Source organism: Halictus rubicundus, chromosome 4, assembly GCF_050948215.1.
Source record: "Halictus rubicundus isolate RS-2024b chromosome 4, iyHalRubi1_principal, whole genome shotgun sequence".
In the NCBI taxonomy this organism is placed as follows: domain Eukaryota; kingdom Metazoa; phylum Arthropoda; class Insecta; order Hymenoptera; family Halictidae; genus Halictus; species Halictus rubicundus.
The window spans coordinates 20,332,523-20,350,533 of record NC_135152.1 but is presented as its reverse complement, the minus strand read 5'-3'; the positions used below and the strand labels follow the sequence as shown (position 1 = coordinate 20,350,533).

Genomic DNA, 18,011 nt, shown 5'->3' with positions numbered 1-18,011 from the left:
TTGATATTGCCAATTAAGATCAAATTACCCTCAGGGACTAATGCCGCAATTATTTGAACCAGATTACGAAAAAGACACGCTCACCTATGAGTATGACATAGAACTTTCATTAACAGTTCCTTTCGACTCGTTATTTATCGTAACGGCGGGGGCAAACAAAAAAAAAAGAGCGCGAGAGATCGAGCAACAGGTTCAGGAATCCCGTCGCCAGAAATCACGGCGATACAAACAGCCCGCGATCGAGACTAATTTCTCGGATCTATAAAACGCTCCCACCGGCTAAATCCCCGGCAACGATCAGTTTCGCTCGAGTCGATATCGGCACGCGCGGCGCACGTTCGATTGATGGCGTGCGAGTGTCTCTGTCATAATCGCTTTTTGTCCGCTTAGAAGTCGTTGACACTAACCTCGTGAACCCTGAAACCGTATGCAAAACAGTGAAAGGATCAACGGCTGAGAATAATTGCGAAAACCGCCGACAGTTCGGGACAGTTAGCGACTCGAGTCTGCAATGCAGTTTTTCTCATAATAAAACAAAATCTCTAACAGTACCATTATCGTATAGTAGAATCGATTTTAAGACACTATTTATTAGCATTTTAGAAATACAGATTGAACTTCGTTTCTCGCTAGACTTTTCTACTTTATTTTTATTTTGTTCTCATATTAATGCAATTTCTGATATTAAATGACTTATTATCTGACCGGATTTATATGCAAACGCATATTTTTATAGAAGAAACTTAAAGATGTGGGCGTTGAACTGAAAATAATAGAACGAAATCTTTAACAGTACCATTATCGAATAGTAGAATCGATTTTAAGACACTATTTATTAGCGTGTTAGAAATACAGTTTGAACTTTGTTTCTCGCTTGACTTTTCTACTTTATTTTTATTTTGTTCTCATATTAATGCAATTTCTGATATTAAATGATTTATTATCTGACTGCGGATTTATATGCAAACGCATATTTTTATAGAAGAAAGATAAAGATGTGAGCGTTGAACTGAAAATAACGTCATTTCTATATTCTACAAATGTATGTTTTATTTTGTTCATATTGCTTTGCATATTTAATATAACGTATTGCATGTGCCACTTTTATGTGGCATATTTATTTCGTCAGTATTTGAGTCAGTTCACGAAGCGATAAACAGTTAGCATGCTACGATCATGCTTCGTAGTGTATATGTACACGATTTGTCAGTTTGCGGTTCGAGTAGGAAAGTGATTAGAGTGGCTGGCGGATTCCGACGTGAATTTTTATTTGTTTCTTTGAACATGCCGAAAGTTTGAAGAAGTAGGGAAGCATTAGTGCAATCTTCGAACACCATTAATCCATTTGCATCATAAGGAAATATGAAAAGAACTTTTCTTTTTATTATATTTAAGCACAAAAACCACTAAAAGTAAAAGAACTTCATATTTCAGCACTATAAGAAAAAATAAATCGAGCGTATATGGCGTACGCTCCGGTGATAGTGACCGGGAAAATTAATGATGCAAATGGGTGAAGCACATTTACTGCGAAGTTCGCAGTGAAAAGATAAAATTTGAGAAAGTGAAAAGTAGCATATTTAGCTGATTTAGCGAAAGTTTTGAAAATGTACCAACAACTTCAGATAAAAATGAGTTCTATATGGATTGAACCAGTGTCGCCGGATGAGGGGAGGGAGCACGAATCGAGGGGAAAAGTTACCCCCTCTCCGCCAGTATCAGAGTATGCGGGGCAGAGAGGAAACGCGTCACGTGACCGGACCGCTGCGCAAGCTCAGGGAAAAGGGGGAATTAGAGTGGGGGAACAAGTCTTGATCTGGCGACGCTGGACTGGACTATGGTTGTCATTTAATGATGATACATGGAGGAATTTTGTAAATATATGAATTCCTGACGAATCGATCCTCCGAAAGAATTGCCTGGAAGAGTGTTTTAATTTGCGAGACATTATAGTTAATTATTACACATGGACATCAGTAGTTAAAACTACTAATAGAGCAGGCAAATAATAGCTATCATATTTTGCATATTTGCCTATTTTTCGTGCATAAACTGCGTATGCTTTGTATAATTAGTAATTGTAAAATTTCGGACTTTTTATGACAGAACCACATCCAAAAGATTTACATTTGAAATTTCCGCGACATACGAGAATTTTCATTCGATCCAGTTACTTCTGAATATTCATGATTGACATCGTTCGTTTGTTGCAAGTAGAACTTTTAATTTGCTACATGTTCTATAAAATATGCTGGCAGGTTTGGGTGCAGGTCATTTGAACCGTGACTGTTCGACGAGAGTAACGTAAGCGGTGCTCGTACACGCCGTACGCTTTTTTCAAGCTTGCGTCAATCATTGTTGTCGCGCTGCTGTTAGTCGCCTGACCATCGGAGATTGTTAATGTTACCGGTTCAGAGATGCGCAAGAACTTTTTTCAGCGATCGGAACTAGTTTTACCAGTTTCTTACATTTCGCTCAAGGGTTTCAACGTAGTTCGTACTTCCAGACGGAGAAGAACATTTTGTTGATAAGCCTGAGTAAATGGTAATCTACGTCTCTGCATTTCCTGTTCTAGGATATATCCTAAGCTGCGAGGAAACGTGTAATTAGACAGATCTGGCATTGTTAACAGTTCGAATATCCCTTCCGTGTAATATTTTCATTCTCATTATTTCTCACCGGAGCAACGAAGAGTCGATATGTCTTTCTCGAGTGGAAGCTCAACTGTTTAGTGTAATATAGTAAAAGAAGAAATTTAAAATTTAAAAGGTTGGCAAGAAAGTAATTTCGGTTTTCACTAATAGATGGCTTTATGTTTTGTTTGATTGATTTCTGTTAACGTTGCGTTTGTTTTCCTTCTGACATTTCATAACTGCATCTTTTAGGTCACTTTTGAAGCAAATTACACGTAATTTTGATTAAAATTGTTAGTTCTGTGTCAATTCGAACATGCAGTGCAAAAACGAACATTATAGGCACATATTGCTTTTTTATTTCCGTAGAGGTAAGAAAGCTGCCGAGGCTCACAAAGATATATGTGAAGTTTATGGTGTGGATTGCTTAACAGAACGCACGTGCCAGAATTGGTTTAAAAAATTCCGTTCTGGAAATTTCTCACTTGAAGACGACCAACGTTCTGGTCGACCATCGGAAGTTGACGATGATAAAATGAAAGCCATTATTGAATCGGATCGTCGTATAACTGTCCGAGAGTTTGCAGACAGGTCAAATGTCTCGCATACAACTATAGAATATCGTTTAAAAAGTCTCGGAATCGTTAAGAAGCTCGATATTTCGGTTCCACACGAATTGAAAGAAATTCACTTCACGCAACGCATCAACACATGCGATATGCATCTCAAACGAAATGAAATCGACCCTTTTCTGAAGCGAATCGTCACTGGTGATGAGAAATGGGTTGTTTGCAATAACACAACTCGAAAACGATCATGGTCGAAGCGCGATGAATCAGCCCAAACCACGCCGAAAGTTGAATTGCACCAAAAGAAGATCATGTTGTCAGATTGGTGGGATTACAAAGGTACTGTGTATTTTGAGCTTCTCCCAAGGAACCAAACCATCAATTCAGATGTTTATTGTCGACAACTAACAAAACTGGACATAGCAATCAAAGAAAAACGGCCAGAATTGGGAAATCGCAAAGGAATCGTGTTCCACCATGATAACGCTAGGCCACACACATCTTTGGTAACGTGTGAAAAGTTACTGGAGCTTGGTTGGGAAGTGACGTCACATCCACCATATAGCTCTGACATTGCACCACCAGATTATCATTTATTCCGAAGTTTACAAAACTCTTTGAATGGTAAAACTTTCACTAATGATGATGGTCTGAAATCGCACTTGGATCAGTTTTTCACCGAAAAGGATCAGAAGTTTTATGAGCGCGGAATTATGAAGCTACCGGAAACATGGCAAAAGATCATAGAACAAAATGGAAAATATTTTATTGATTAAAATTCATTGCTTTGATAAAAAAAAATTGGATTTTATTTCACCTAAAAATACCGAAATTACTTTCCTGCCAACCTAATAGAAAAGATGCTACAATATTTAGAAGCGCGAAGCTTAGTGACTCCTGACGCGTTTAGGCTCAGGTTTCCGTGCTGTGCGCCAGGTGGAAAACAGTATCAGCTGCACTCGCCGGTGATTTACACAAATATTTTGAATTGCACCGTTGAAGGGGTGAAGGGAAGCCTCGATCGCCTCACTTGTTCCAATTCCTTGTCGCGCACGGTATCGTGTATTGCGTTTCTCTTTGCAACTTTGATCGATCGATCTGTATTGGTGGGGTTCGCGCACAGACACCGGCACAAAGGCAGCGAAGTTTAGCAACAGGAAACGTGAAATGATTCGTTCGATTCATGCATGGACAAGGTTAGTCAGTTGTGTCAATAACCGGTATATTTTTCTTTTCTTTTTCTTTTTTTTTGCCTTCCATGCTCTCGAACGTCTAGTCTGTACGCAATACGTGTCGCGACTCTAAACGCGCGTTCGCGTCTCGTTAACGAGCGGACGCTTATGCGAGCTTTCCCTTACTTTTCGATTCCCGTTTTTATGGCCCCCGAACGATCGGATCCCCGATTCTCTCGATCGATGCTCGCGAAATCGATTGCTCGTGCGATCCGCACTGTGGGCGAAAGTGCCATTTTGGCGCTCTAAAGTAATAACTTCCAAACCTTTCGAGATAATTGAAGATGAAATTTAATAGGTAAAAAGGTAACATTTATCGCTTCGAATTGCGAGAAAAATCAATTCGAATCTATACGGTGTTTATTAATTACACAGAATAAGTGGAATTAATGTACCTGTTCGTCTGCATTAATATTCCTGAAGTAAATCCGTAATTTCTGGTAGATTTGTTGCAAGTTGTCGCGAATAAATCTTTTTGCATTGTTCGGTCAACTAATCGTAGTTTATCGGGGTATAGTCGGTGCAAGGTTCCATTAGGTTCCGGCTGAGATGTGCATGTTTATAGTTCAAATTCCGGCGAAAAACTTGTGCTCACTTGAAAAAACTATAATTTTCAAAATGTGACAACAATTACTTGTTTCAAAATCGTTTGAAACCCAACTCAGTTATTTCCAATAGTTTTCTTTTAAATTGCACTGGAATATTGAAAAAATCATGTGAAAGGTGACAATTTCACGTTCTTAACCCTTAGCACTCGAATGGCGAGTGTAAGGTGCCACTAAAAATTCTTGTATCATTACTCAAAATATTTCTCGCATTATTAAATTTGTTTGTATTTAATAAATTACTGAACATTTCAGTACCATACGAATAAATTGCACCATGTTCGTATGTATAGCATGGAAAAATATATATAGAAGGGAAATATTCTGGGTCGGAAGAAATGTTTCGTTTTAGAGTTAAAATGGCTTCGAGTGCAAAGGGTTAATATTTTCCTTGAACTTTGTCGGCCTCCTGTGGGTCGTGGTGGGGGGAGTAAAAATATTCCTCTCGGATTTGCTTCCTTCGGAATGTTCTTCAAACATCCCCGTCACCCATTTATTTAAAAACAAAAAGAAAGTATTCCCATTTTCGAGCTGCGAAATCGCGTTTTCGCCGACTATGCGCCGTTGGCCATCCGCGGGTGATTATAACTTTTCAACGTAATTGTCTCGCACGCGAACCGTACCGACGGTAGCTGTCAATGATGGTATTTAATGATGAATATGTTGCAAATGTTATGCAGTCGACTCGTGCAAACATTTCCTCGAAGTCTCGCCGTGTTTTCATTTCGTTTCGAACGCGGGGAACAAACTGGCCTGTGTAAAAAGTTGTTTTTCGATTCGGGACGAGGAGGCATTTGCATGAGCATTGCTGGCCTATTAGGTAACGCAATTCATCTACACCGGTAGGTAACCATACAGCGATTAAGTAACAACGATAAAAAGAAAAACTTAATCTGCACGCTTGTATCCATAAGCCACGCTGTGTTTTACAGTAGGGTTGTGTAAGACGTTCATCTGAAAACGCTTTTTTCTCTCTCGGGATAAAAACGGTTTTATATATATATATAAACCGTTCGACGTTGAAAAGTTGCAAGGGAAATCGGTTGCAGCGTGCATTTAATTGTATCAACAAAAAACCGTACAAACGAAAAACTGCCGCAGTGAGTCACACGTCAAATGCACATATGAGAGAATACGTGTGACACGGTGGAAAAGGTTAAGGTGACATGCTCCATAATCATGGCACAAACTATTCCGGTAACAATGAAAGTCAAGCAACGTCGTGACGCTCGCATGAAAATCATTTGTTAGACTGTCGAAACTGATTGAGCAACGTTTACCCACTGATAACTGCCGGCAACCGAACGAACTAAGCGGTTCTTTCTTTGCTTAATAACTTTTGCGGTTGTTGTGTTAATGAAGCGGACTCGCTGGTTCTTGCGGGCTGTTTTTGTACGGCGTCGCGAGGGAAGATTACTATGATTAGTAGAACATAGGAAAATATAATCGATTTCTTTCTCGTTATTTTGCGTAATCTCTTCGATTGACATACGTGTCAACGATGGCTTCTCACGATTTGAATATTGTCCAGTTTTACGATCGTATTTGCGCTCATTAACGCCTCAACTTAATTGAATCGCGTGGTGAACGAGCAGCTCGTAAATATTCGGAGTAGAACATGGAAGTTCTTTCGAAAAATAATTGATTAGCGTCGCGGACAATGACAAGGAGTGATGAACGATGATTGAATATTGGAATTCTTAGGAACGATTCGGGTTAGGGTAAAATTCGGACTCACCCGGTCGAGCAGACCGAACTTCTGGAAATTAATGAAATTCGGCAGGACGCTGTTCGCCAAATGGACCAGGCTATCTTCGTATCCCCATAGATAGTCGTGAACTGTGATATTCAGGATCGGTTTGCTGTCCACCATGTTGACCAGCCTGGTCCATGGGAAATTTACGAAGAATCCAGCATCGTGCAGCGTCGACGACAGTCCCTGTAAACATAATTTATCGGTCTCAACGTGATACGGTCTTGGACGATTCGTTAAGTTGTAAATAGACCGATGTTTGTGTATTTATGAATGCGAGACACAATCGAGTTGTTTACTGTTCCAACACCGGAACATATTCTCAACAATTTATCATTGAAAACTGGAAATAGCACAACTGTCCGCTCTTCGTTTATCAGTGATTTGTTAGTGCCAGGATTAGCCGTAATTTCTATGTAAATTGCTCGAATTAAATATTAATTCGTTCACGCAGTTAATGAAATCCATTAAGCGTGTTTATGTCATTCTTTCGGCGATACGAAGCTTTATTGATCTTGATCGCGGCTGTCTCCTTTGAATAATTGAAAATATTATTCAATATGTCTTATTTAAAATTCTTACAACGATCGGAAGCCTCGAAATAGGCATTTAGATTAGAAAAAATTTGAGTGCGCGTGGCAGAGAATCGGAGTGCCATTGAATCTTTTAATTATACTCGAAAATCGGAAAAATCTTGAATATTTCCAGCTTCCTTCAAATATTTCCACGAGTCTCCGAATAATTAAAAAATCAATATACTTTGGCTTGCTAAACTCGTTGGAATGTTTCTTTGATCGCTGCTCAATTTGAGGAGGAAAAATTGCATATCTGCATAAAAGTCCACTATTCATGACATGTGTCCAATTTGCTACCGTCATTGACAGACTAATGGTACGCCGGTAGTGTAACACTATTCATGCCAATTAGCCGCATCTTTTTCACGCGGTAGCGGAATTATTATAGATAATTGCTCCAGAGAAAGAACCTTGATGATAGAACTGTCAACGATTCAAAGATGACATTGCAACAGCGTGTCAATGTAAAAATAACCGAAATCACGTCAATTATTACGGGAAGCCTCGTGTCCATGTCACTATGTAATTATTGCTAAAGACGTATTTCTTTGATGCATTCGGAACGATATCGTTTCCGCAAAATTGCTGAGAAATTACAGCCGCGTGATTTACGATGCTTGCCTAAGTTTTCTCTGCCTAATCGACCGCAAATTACAAATGGTAACGCACAACGTTGAATATTATTCGACAGGGATGAAAAGGCCACGAACCGGAGCGTTTATAAGGTGAAGTATGCAAAGTTATTCTAATCACAATTCGTTACGACGCTCTAATGTTGTCATTTAACAAATTTAACGATATGTGCATAGTTGTCATGTTATTTCCATTTACATCTTTGCAAATAACACGTACAAAATGCAACATCTCGTAGCTTAGGCGAATTCCTATTTTCCTGTTTAACCCTTAGCACGCGAATGGCGACCGTAAGGCGCCACTAAAAATTGCTGTATCGTTATTCAAAATATTTGTTACATTATTAAATTTGTTTGTATTTAATAAATTACTAAACACTCCATTATTGTACGTGTAAATTGCACCATTTACGTATGTATAACATGAAAGAAAAAATATATTGAAGGGAAATATTCTAGGTCGGAAAAAATGTTTCGTTTTGGAGTTAAAATAGCTTCGAGTGCAAAAGGTTAACTCCACGAGAATGACAAAGGAAATATTTTGTTCGTTGTCCAGACGATTCCTCGCCGTGGAAACGAAATGAAAATATTCTTAAATTCTATTAATACACACGCGTACTCTTGTGTTTTATATACTACGATGCATAAACATCGGTTCACTCGTTAGCTCCACTTTGACGGGTGTTTCTAGACGTTATAGTAATAGATCACCGCTGTCAGCGTGCAGCGCAGTTGTTACTGTCATAGTACATGCAAGATTTCCATAACAAGATCCATTTTTTAAAATATAACAAGACGATCCTGTTTTTTTTTTGTAATTACTACAAGACCTTCACTAAGAAAGAACTAATTTTCGGGCTGTTTTTTGTGAGAGGTTTTTCGTTAATTTTTGGGAAATCGGCGAGTAGGCGATTCCGCGAACCCTCCGTGTGCTATGCCGGAGTCATTCGTGACCCGTCGGATAAGCTTATTCCGATATAAGAGGACGCTTTGGAATCGCCTTATATCGAAAGAAAACTATAGTGAAATATCGGCCTGGGTCAGAAATGACCCCGGCATAGGTGTAGGAACTCGTGGGAGTCGGAGAGTTAATAATGATCGTGTTACGAGTGTCGGGAACACTGGAATTACGCTGTTAATTGATTGATCGATCGATCGTGCGTATACAGTGGGAATAATGATTGAATCAGGAACGTGATTTCACTCACCAGCATCGGTATGTTCGGCACGCTCACTATGTCGAGAGCTGGATCGCCGCTAGACATTTCTGGTACGAACACTATAGTTCTTTTCGGCATGAACGAGATCGTTTTGTTCTTGTGCCACGTGACATTCTGGTTCTCTAGTATTTCCCTGAAAATAGACGCACCGGTTAACATTTAACCCTTAGCACTCGAATGGCGACTGTAAGGCGCCACTAAAAATCGCTGTATCATTATCAAAAATATTATTTACATTATTAAATTTGTTTGTATTTAATAAATCACTAAACATTTCAGTACTCTACGTGTAAATTGCACCATTCTCGTATGTAGAGTATCAAAAACTATGTATAGAAGGGAAATATCCTAGGTCGGAAGACATGTTTCGTTTTAGAGCTAAAATGGCTTCGAGTGCAAAGGGTTAATATTACAGTTTATAAACGAGTGTGATATTAGCTGAGCAACATTTTTGTAGAAACAGATTTTTACAGGGATTTCGACAAAATTGTAATTTCGAGAAAACTTTATGAACGTTCTCAAAATTGGACGTTAATTAGGCGAAAATTAGGCGTTGCGGTACTCACTGGTAGACGTAAGGTCCAATTTCCGAGACTTTCAGCTTTTCTTCGCCATTCATGAATGCGTCCACGTTGGTGATATTAAATATGTAGATTTTGATGAAAACATCGATAGGAGGTTTCTTCCATAATTGGAAAACTAGCGAGTCCGGCCTCATTTCCAGTTTCTAAAAGAACGATGTTCGCGCGATTATTATTCACAGCCATTTTGCTATCGTTAGTCGAAGGACCGAGTCCACCGAAGACTCGGTTCAATTGTCTCGTTATTTATTTGTCTCGTCTATAAAACCCACGATTACTTATTCAACCTTTTCATATGCGAATTAACACTAGAACAACCGAGCCCTAAACGTGACTTAGACTTGTCCCTTTATAATAACAGCAAGATTGAATTTGCTCAGGTTTCGTACCATTTTTATGGTAACATGTACTCCAAAAAGTTTCTCGTGAAAACGTTATCATAGTTTCAGTAATCGTGAAAGAAGAAATCATCCGCCAGTCATTTCGACTGGTTCGGTAGTTCCAGTGTTAAATCAGATTTGACGTGATCAATGATTAGCTGTTTAGCCGATCATTTGTGTAGGCTGGCAAGGAATGTCTGTACAGATACAAAGCAGACGTTTACCTGGGACGATAATGGACATGTTGCTGATAATATTTGCTGTTAATGTTAGAGAATATTTTGCTTCAATGTGTACAATGGCATATGAAACAGTCATTTCATTGCACAGTCGTCTGAGACATCTTTGTACACCAAGGGGTTACGCGTATTTTTCACTGTTCTAACCTATGATTACCTAGAAGAGGCTGTACTCAAGAGAAAGAAACTATAGTTAAGAGGAAGACGTCCGGTGTCGACACGAATATATTCCACGTTCTGTCAGGGTGAATTTAACCACTTCGGTGCAACGGAAGAACTAATTTGGCAGTGAACAATAGAATCGGCAAGGGCTAGGAAATGAGACGTTTTCTGACTTACGTAATTGAAAATCCATTCCGCAGGATTGCCTATGTAGGTGACGCAGGCGAGGAGCAAGCAAACGGCGCCCGAGATGAATAAGATTATGCTTCCTGCAACAAAAAAGAAATAATTTTGCTTACCGAGAAATAATCGTCAAGCTCGGTTAATTATTCACGTTGCGTCAAATTCGATGATACGACGTTCGCAACGGATTCTTCATTGTGTAACGAGATATTTGCCTTAGGAAATCACGTGTCGAACGTTTGCGCTCGACTTTTATTCCGAACACGTGAGGCTATTCCCAGTGTTCCAGTAATCCGTTATTGTGCGAGGACGTTGGGACAATGCTCGCCTAACAATTCGACAACGAGAGCGGATTGGTCAAAGAACTCGTGAAATTATTATACCAAGATGTTTCTTACTTACGCGGTTGTTAATCGGTGTAAAGGAAACCAGGCAATCCGAAGCTTAAGACTTTTGAAACGCACGCTTCGCTAATCGAATTTTTATTGTTATAGAGATCATTTTTTATTGCAGTTATATTCTCGCTCTCTTGTTACCACTTCATTACTGTTTTTAACAAAATTATATAGAACAGTATTAGAGAAAGGGACATATACAGTAAAGTCTTGATCTTCTAAAATCCCAATCCTCTGTGACATAGATCGTGCAGTCCCATAAAAGAATAGCGAAAAATAAGGAAGTTTCGTAAGTGGATTAGTAGTGGTTTCACACCGATGTACCCGACCCTGTGTCGGATTACGCGGCGTGTTTACACTACTCGCTTAGTATGCCTCCCCGTGGAGGGGATAGGTAAACTGACTATGATTAGGTAGCTCCGTTCGGCTTGCATCAAGACTTTACTGTACTCGGAAATTCTGGAGAATACTCGTGGTTCGAATGACGACAATATTTGCAAAACTTCGGATTGTACTATTGCATAGAATATACCGAGGTTTCTATATTTCATGGAACTTGTGTAAGGAAATAAACAAATGTCTTTCAAGTTTTTACAAAATCCTCCGTTCAGCCTGTGGCAACCTGTCGATTGAAATGATTCAGTCTGTCTGCTTAGAATGTATTTTCGTTGTTCGTTGTGCGTAGCTCTCGATCGGTCTGATCATAATTGGCTCTACAATTTTATGGACGAAGCAGCAATAGTTCTAACCGAGATCCAGATAATATTGTTATTCCGTACGTATCGTTACGGTCTACGTCAGTTTTTCTCGGATTGTTTAGACTACGAAGACTGACGAAAGTATTATGATTTCCAGCCGTGAAAAATGAGAAAAATAATGCATACGAAGGCGTTGACGTCGCGACGATGATTATGTCCTACTCTATTTATCGCTAATTCCACGGAATTTTGCGATTCCTTGACGATAGTGCTAATCCTGATGAATTTGCAATTAGTTATCGTCCAGCTGCAACGCGTTGATTACTTACACGCGCCTTTCGCGATTCGCTTAACTGTCATTTTGCTGCGTGACTTTTCCTGAAAAGCAGTTTTTTCTGAATCGATGGTATCGCTGTTGCGATACATTATATAACTTTCTTATATAATCATTCGTATTAACAGACTCGAACTAACTGTTACAACTAATATCAAAATTTTGTACGTTCTTGTCGTCTAAAAACAAACCAGTATTAGTGCTGTATTAATAAACTGAAGTTCGGTATACGTATATACATATATTGTTACGTAAATTCTATGAAAAAAATCTTATTCTTTAGGAAGTGTAATATTTGAATGTTACACAATTTTTTTTTTTGAAAAATCAACATTATCCAGCTTCGGATTAAAAAGAGTTGTAGTTCAGCGACAGTAACAAAGTGACAGGCTTATGTTTTCATAGTAATTTGTATATTTGGAGTGAACACGATTTAAACAAATTGCGATGCAGTATTGGGATCAGTTATTATGTCCTTGTTTAATCGATCGCAAGAGAAACTGCAATGTAGTATGATGATCTTGAAATCCCCTTTTAATTTCGTATCGCAATATACGAATTGATTATTCAAAACAGGTTTTTTACTTGTCTCTTCCTAATATGGCGCGATAAGTGGTGTCACGAAAAAAGCTTTTAACATTTCTGAAATTTATGCACAAACGATTACTGTTGTTTTTGTGCCGTCTTTGATTCATCCGGCATTTAAAACAAAAAGATTCCGGCCGTGTTCAGCAAGCCAAAAATAAGATTTTACGTCTATTTTTTTTTTTGCTTACAATGGGTGCCCAGATTATCTCGAGAACTATTCGTTATTTGTATAATTTGTTATAAAGGATGTTTCGATTTTGTTGGTAAGTGTACGCATGAAGGACACGTGAAGATCATCTTAATTTCTTTTTAACGGAATCATATAATTTTTTATGCGCTATTCGATGCATCTCGGTATTCTGAATGAAAATGTATTAACCTATGTACGTCGAAAAATCATTACTTTGGGAGATATTTTAATTTTAATACTGGGAATTACTATTACTTCATAAGCGTCACCCCCCCCCCCCCCCCCACAGCATTCTATGGCACGTGGTATTTTTGAAAAGGTTTTTAGTCGTCAGCCGATAAGTATTGATGACACGAAGAAGAGAATATCTAATGTATTTAAAAGTGTCATTCTGGAAATATTCATGAATATGCAAGCTGATATTAAGCAACATATTAAAAAGTGTATTGATGTGCAGAGAGAGAGAGAGAGAGAGAGAGAGAGAGAGAGTTATCAATGTTTGCTGCTCGACTAGTTCAACTTTCTTTTAAAATAAAATGTTCGAAGATACAAATTGTTGCAATTACATCATCCTCTACAACCTAACAACTAAATAGAATCAATCAATCATAGAATACTGCGCGAGTGTACACTCATGCACTAATAACTAGGAATTCGCAATATTAAAATTGAAATAAAGTAACAGTTTTTCGACATAAATAGTTCGTCAAGACCATAGATACAAGCTCCGCGCTTAACGTGTCAAAATCGCTCGATTTTAAACACGCATAACTTATGAACCAGTGAATTCCTCGCCTCGAAACTTCGATTTTTGGCATTTTTTTCGTCAAGATGCACAGGATTATATAGGAAGAAGTTAAAAATTTCTGGGTTACCAAGCTGAAGTTTAACCAATTCTTGTTTAAACGACTTATTTTATATTGAATTGAATGAAATTATTTTTCTTTTACTTCCGTCTTTTGTGTAACCTTACTAGTTTACCTAAAATTCAAGCAAAAATTCAAATGAATTTAAGTTATGAATCAGATCTAGTGTTCCTGATTTCTAAACATTTTTCACTTCTCGAGAAATGAGAAATAAGACTATATTTCTCGATAATTCTCGAGAAATCTCGAGAATTTTTAATAAAGTAAAAAAATATTGGGACACTTTTACCAAACTTTTATAAAGTGAAACATTACGCTTTTCTTTTGAAATGACTTCTTTAAGAAGCATAATGCGTCTAATGTAGAATCAGACAATCTACTTCTTTTTTTTTGTAACAAAATCTGTAGCGGTAGAAAAATTTATTTCATTTTGTGTGGATGTTGGCTTTATCGTATACAGAACATCCAAAAGTTGCTGAAGATTGGGTGTCCTTTTTCCAGTGGACTCAAAAATTTGGAATTCCTTTGTTAGAGTCCGGAATTCATTTTCTTCTGCCGCTAAACTCTTGACACTAAATTCTTGAAGGCTGTCTGCAATTTCTAATTCTAACTGTTTTTCCAGTGATAGTTCCTCGTTCTGAGAATCTGAAAGTGTTTCACTATTCTCATAAGAATCATTGTTATATTTTCCAAAAAGTCTGCTTAGAATTTGTTTCGCCATTTTATACGTATCTGCCTTGGATGTTAAATAAAAAAATGTATCTTCTGAATCTTTTTGCAGAGATTCTGGATTATGCAGATATTTCATAAGGGATACAACAATCTTGTCTCTTCTTTTCGAGATTTCTTCTTCAATAACAACAAGGAACTCATTACTCAATTCAGTATTCAGTTGTTCCAAAGTTTTCAATAAGAATTTCAGAGAACTTAAGAATTTATGTTACAAAATAAATTGAGATTCATAAGAATTTTCCTAGATTGAAATTTCTCGAGAAATACTGGAATTTTTCTCGAGAAATGAGATCAATTATAAAATTTCTCCAGAAGGAACACTAATCGGGAAGAAATAGAAAACTGGAGGCCACATGACCACCCCTTCGTCTACTTCATTCTAGAAGGTTTCCGATCCCGTCAAACGACGTGACATTTTGCGAGCCGTTTACTATGCATATTTGTATTGGGTCGTCGATTGGCGAAGGTTGGCGAGAAGAAAAAATGTTGGATCCAAGAACCATATCGGCGGAAACGTGGATCGATTTCGCGGCCTTGTCGATCATCGGATATCTGTGTGACGGATGTATATTTGGGACAGCCGGGTTCTTGGAAGGGAAAAAGCCGTTTAGGTTTCAAGGTGTAGACGTTGTTGACGGGCGTCAATCATGCCCTACGATACGTATGTATATACGCGAAATGTGATTCACAGAAATCCGGCTCGCCTTGACTCAAATAACGCGCGATTCGTGAAATAGCAATTAAAAACGACCTGTTTGCAAACGAATTCGATTTTACTGGACCATTGCCCGTGCTGAATAGGGAATACCCGACCCGAGGGTTACACGATTCCCGCTTGTTCTCGGTGCTCGTTCTGTATCGATTTTTACTTGCAGTCGCCGCCGTGCCTTTATTGCAATTTAATGGCCACCGCAGCGCTGGTTGTCTAAGGACAATCTTAACGACGCCGAAGTGCATTCTTTTTCCTCCGTTTCTTTCTTTTCCCTTCTTTTCTTGGCCTCCTTCGTCGGCCGTGTTGACACGTTGCTCGCGATCATTTTTAATGGGCCCGGCTCGGCTTAAATCATTCGGTGTCCGTGTAGTACGTATATTATGTGTTCGTAATTACTCGTGATTGATCTTAACAAATTGATGGCCGAATACTTCAGAATCGCATTGTGCCATTAACGTACACGCAGGTATTCTTGCGAAAATATTTCATTGGGAGTAAAACTCGTTCTTGTGTGTTGACGAACAAGTATGATTAAGTCATTTAACACTTTGACTGCCAAACTAGAAACCTGAAAAACTTCATGGAATCAAAGTAAGTTATTTAATGAAATAAAGATTGCAAAAATCAAATGTCTGATATTGAGTAGTCCTCCAAGTTTGTTGTGTTTTACAGATCCTAATCAAATTTGGTGCAATGAATATATTAACGTAAAAATTCATTTGAAAACCTGGACAAATAATTCCGTCACCCACATATGGATGACATGGCAATCAACGTGTTAATTGATCACACTTGACTGAAGGATCAGCAGAAGTGCAGAACACATTCCCTGTCGAGAAAAGTATAGCGCGTGAGCTATACGTGACAGGTATCAAGTAATTTCTATGTTTAACTCGCAGAATACTGTTAGTACACAGCACTGTGGAATAAAATGAGTTAATTAATTATTAATTACTGATCCTTCGATGCACGTATTCGGGGCCGCATTATTCGATTTGTTATTCAATCGAGAATTTTATGCGCTTATTATAACTGCAAACGTGCGTGTGACGATCAACCAGAAACCTTAACCCTTGCCTACTGTTCACGTAATTGTTGCACAGTGTTGGCATTGAGCTAAACTTAGGCCTCAGTTATCTGAACATATCTTTTTATGTGTAAATAACGATACGGATTAGCATCGATGATATTGAATTTGTAATTATAGTTCTCGGACTGCGTTGAAATCTCTGACACTGTTTGTCTATATTTGTTTTGATAAACAACTGTTTCCAACGACGCTATTTTTGAAGAGATAAACGCATCATTACAACAGTTGCGCTCTTGTTGCTCTAGACCAGAGCTGAACATGTTTATTGGCGAGCAAGGGCGCCCGCGGATGCCCGTGGGCACAGCCACGGGCAAATCACTTAGCGGAGTGGGGGTAAACGTGGCTTCGCACCCACAGGGGCGTGGCTTCGAACCCACAGGGGCGCGGCTTCGAACCCGCTGTTCCGAGTAAGCCCAGGGAAAGAAAGTCGCTGCCCGTACGGGCAGACGCCTGCACGGCTCTGCTCTAGACTGATAACTCTTTTGGAAAAATATACTAATTTGAAAAATACTTAAAACAATTTTGCTAGATCCTCAAACGTCTCTTTTGTTTACCCAATGCATTACGTTAACTATTACTTTCTAAGTCTATACTAACGATATTGAGACGATCTTGACAAGACATTCTACAATAAATAAAAATATTTAGTACCATTCCAAGCGCAGGAAATAGAGTATACTTTCAATAGTTTAAATGAAATGTGTGATACTTGTGTGAATGTAGGTACGTTAAAGAGCACTGTTACATTATTTTCAACCTATTGAACATATTAAGAACGAACAGAAATTTCGATTTCACTCCAGCTTGTTGCGATTCGGATAAAACATTTTCATTTTGCATAAAAATCCGCCGTCTACTCGTTACACGCGCGTTAACAAACAAAACGTCCGTCCACAGAAACCGTAAAAAGTTGATTCAGTTGAAAATATAAACTTGGTCAGTCCGTTTCTATGATATAACGCCTTTATTTATAGAAACAGAGACGCCCGTAACCGGCTCTCTTTAACTTTAATTAGTTTTACGCTTGTTTTCTGATTTATTATTCAGCTTACCGAGAAACCCACCATAATTCTACGCATCGGACATCACATACTATACTTATAACAGCTGCTGAATGTTTTACTTGTCAATGGCAACTCGAGCTGCCGGAAGACATCCAGAAAATGGTAGTAAAGACGTAATCCTTAGAAAATGGTCAAAGGTTGCAAGAATATTTACTTCGATGCCCGCTGTTAGTTTGTTTTATTCCAAATCGTGCAAAAATAGAATAGTTCCTCCGCAACGACTGGAGTGCAAAGTACTAGGAAAAACTGGCGACAATTCTTCGTTCGTTTGCCTAGTAATAATTTAAATAAAGGGACATCGTTTCCTAGAAGAATAAATCACAGAAATCGAACGTGTCAGAAATTGTCGACGGACACTGAGAGGGCGAAGGTGCGTTGACGAGAGCAATTAATTAACACTAGATTTACGGGACCCGTCAAAATGACGGATTCTAATATTTTTAATTTACGAATATTGAGATTGTAAAGATGCATCCATGAGGAATTATTTAACAAATTGATTTCTTTGGGTATACAGGATCCTTCCGTTGAGTTATGTCACCATTTTTTAGGCATTTCCGATAGTGCAATTAAAAAAT

At 38.4% G+C, this 18,011-nt stretch overlaps 1 protein-coding gene across 2 annotated transcripts in view; it reads right to left on the bottom strand.

Moving 5' to 3' along the window:
* The window catches only part of LOC143353769 (scavenger receptor class B member 1), a 45,896-nt gene that overhangs the window by 10,285 nt on the left and 17,600 nt on the right, over nt 1–18,011 (bottom strand). For both annotated transcript variants that reach the window (XM_076787332.1, XM_076787333.1), the window contains exons 3-6: nt 10,759–10,850; nt 9,786–9,946; nt 9,208–9,352; nt 6,778–6,978 (exon numbers count right to left, since the gene is read on the bottom strand). In XM_076787332.1, the coding sequence (XP_076643447.1) occupies nt 6,778–6,978; nt 9,208–9,352; nt 9,786–9,946; nt 10,759–10,850 (599 nt within the window). The remainder of the gene's footprint in view (nt 1–6,777; nt 6,979–9,207; nt 9,353–9,785; nt 9,947–10,758; nt 10,851–18,011) is intronic.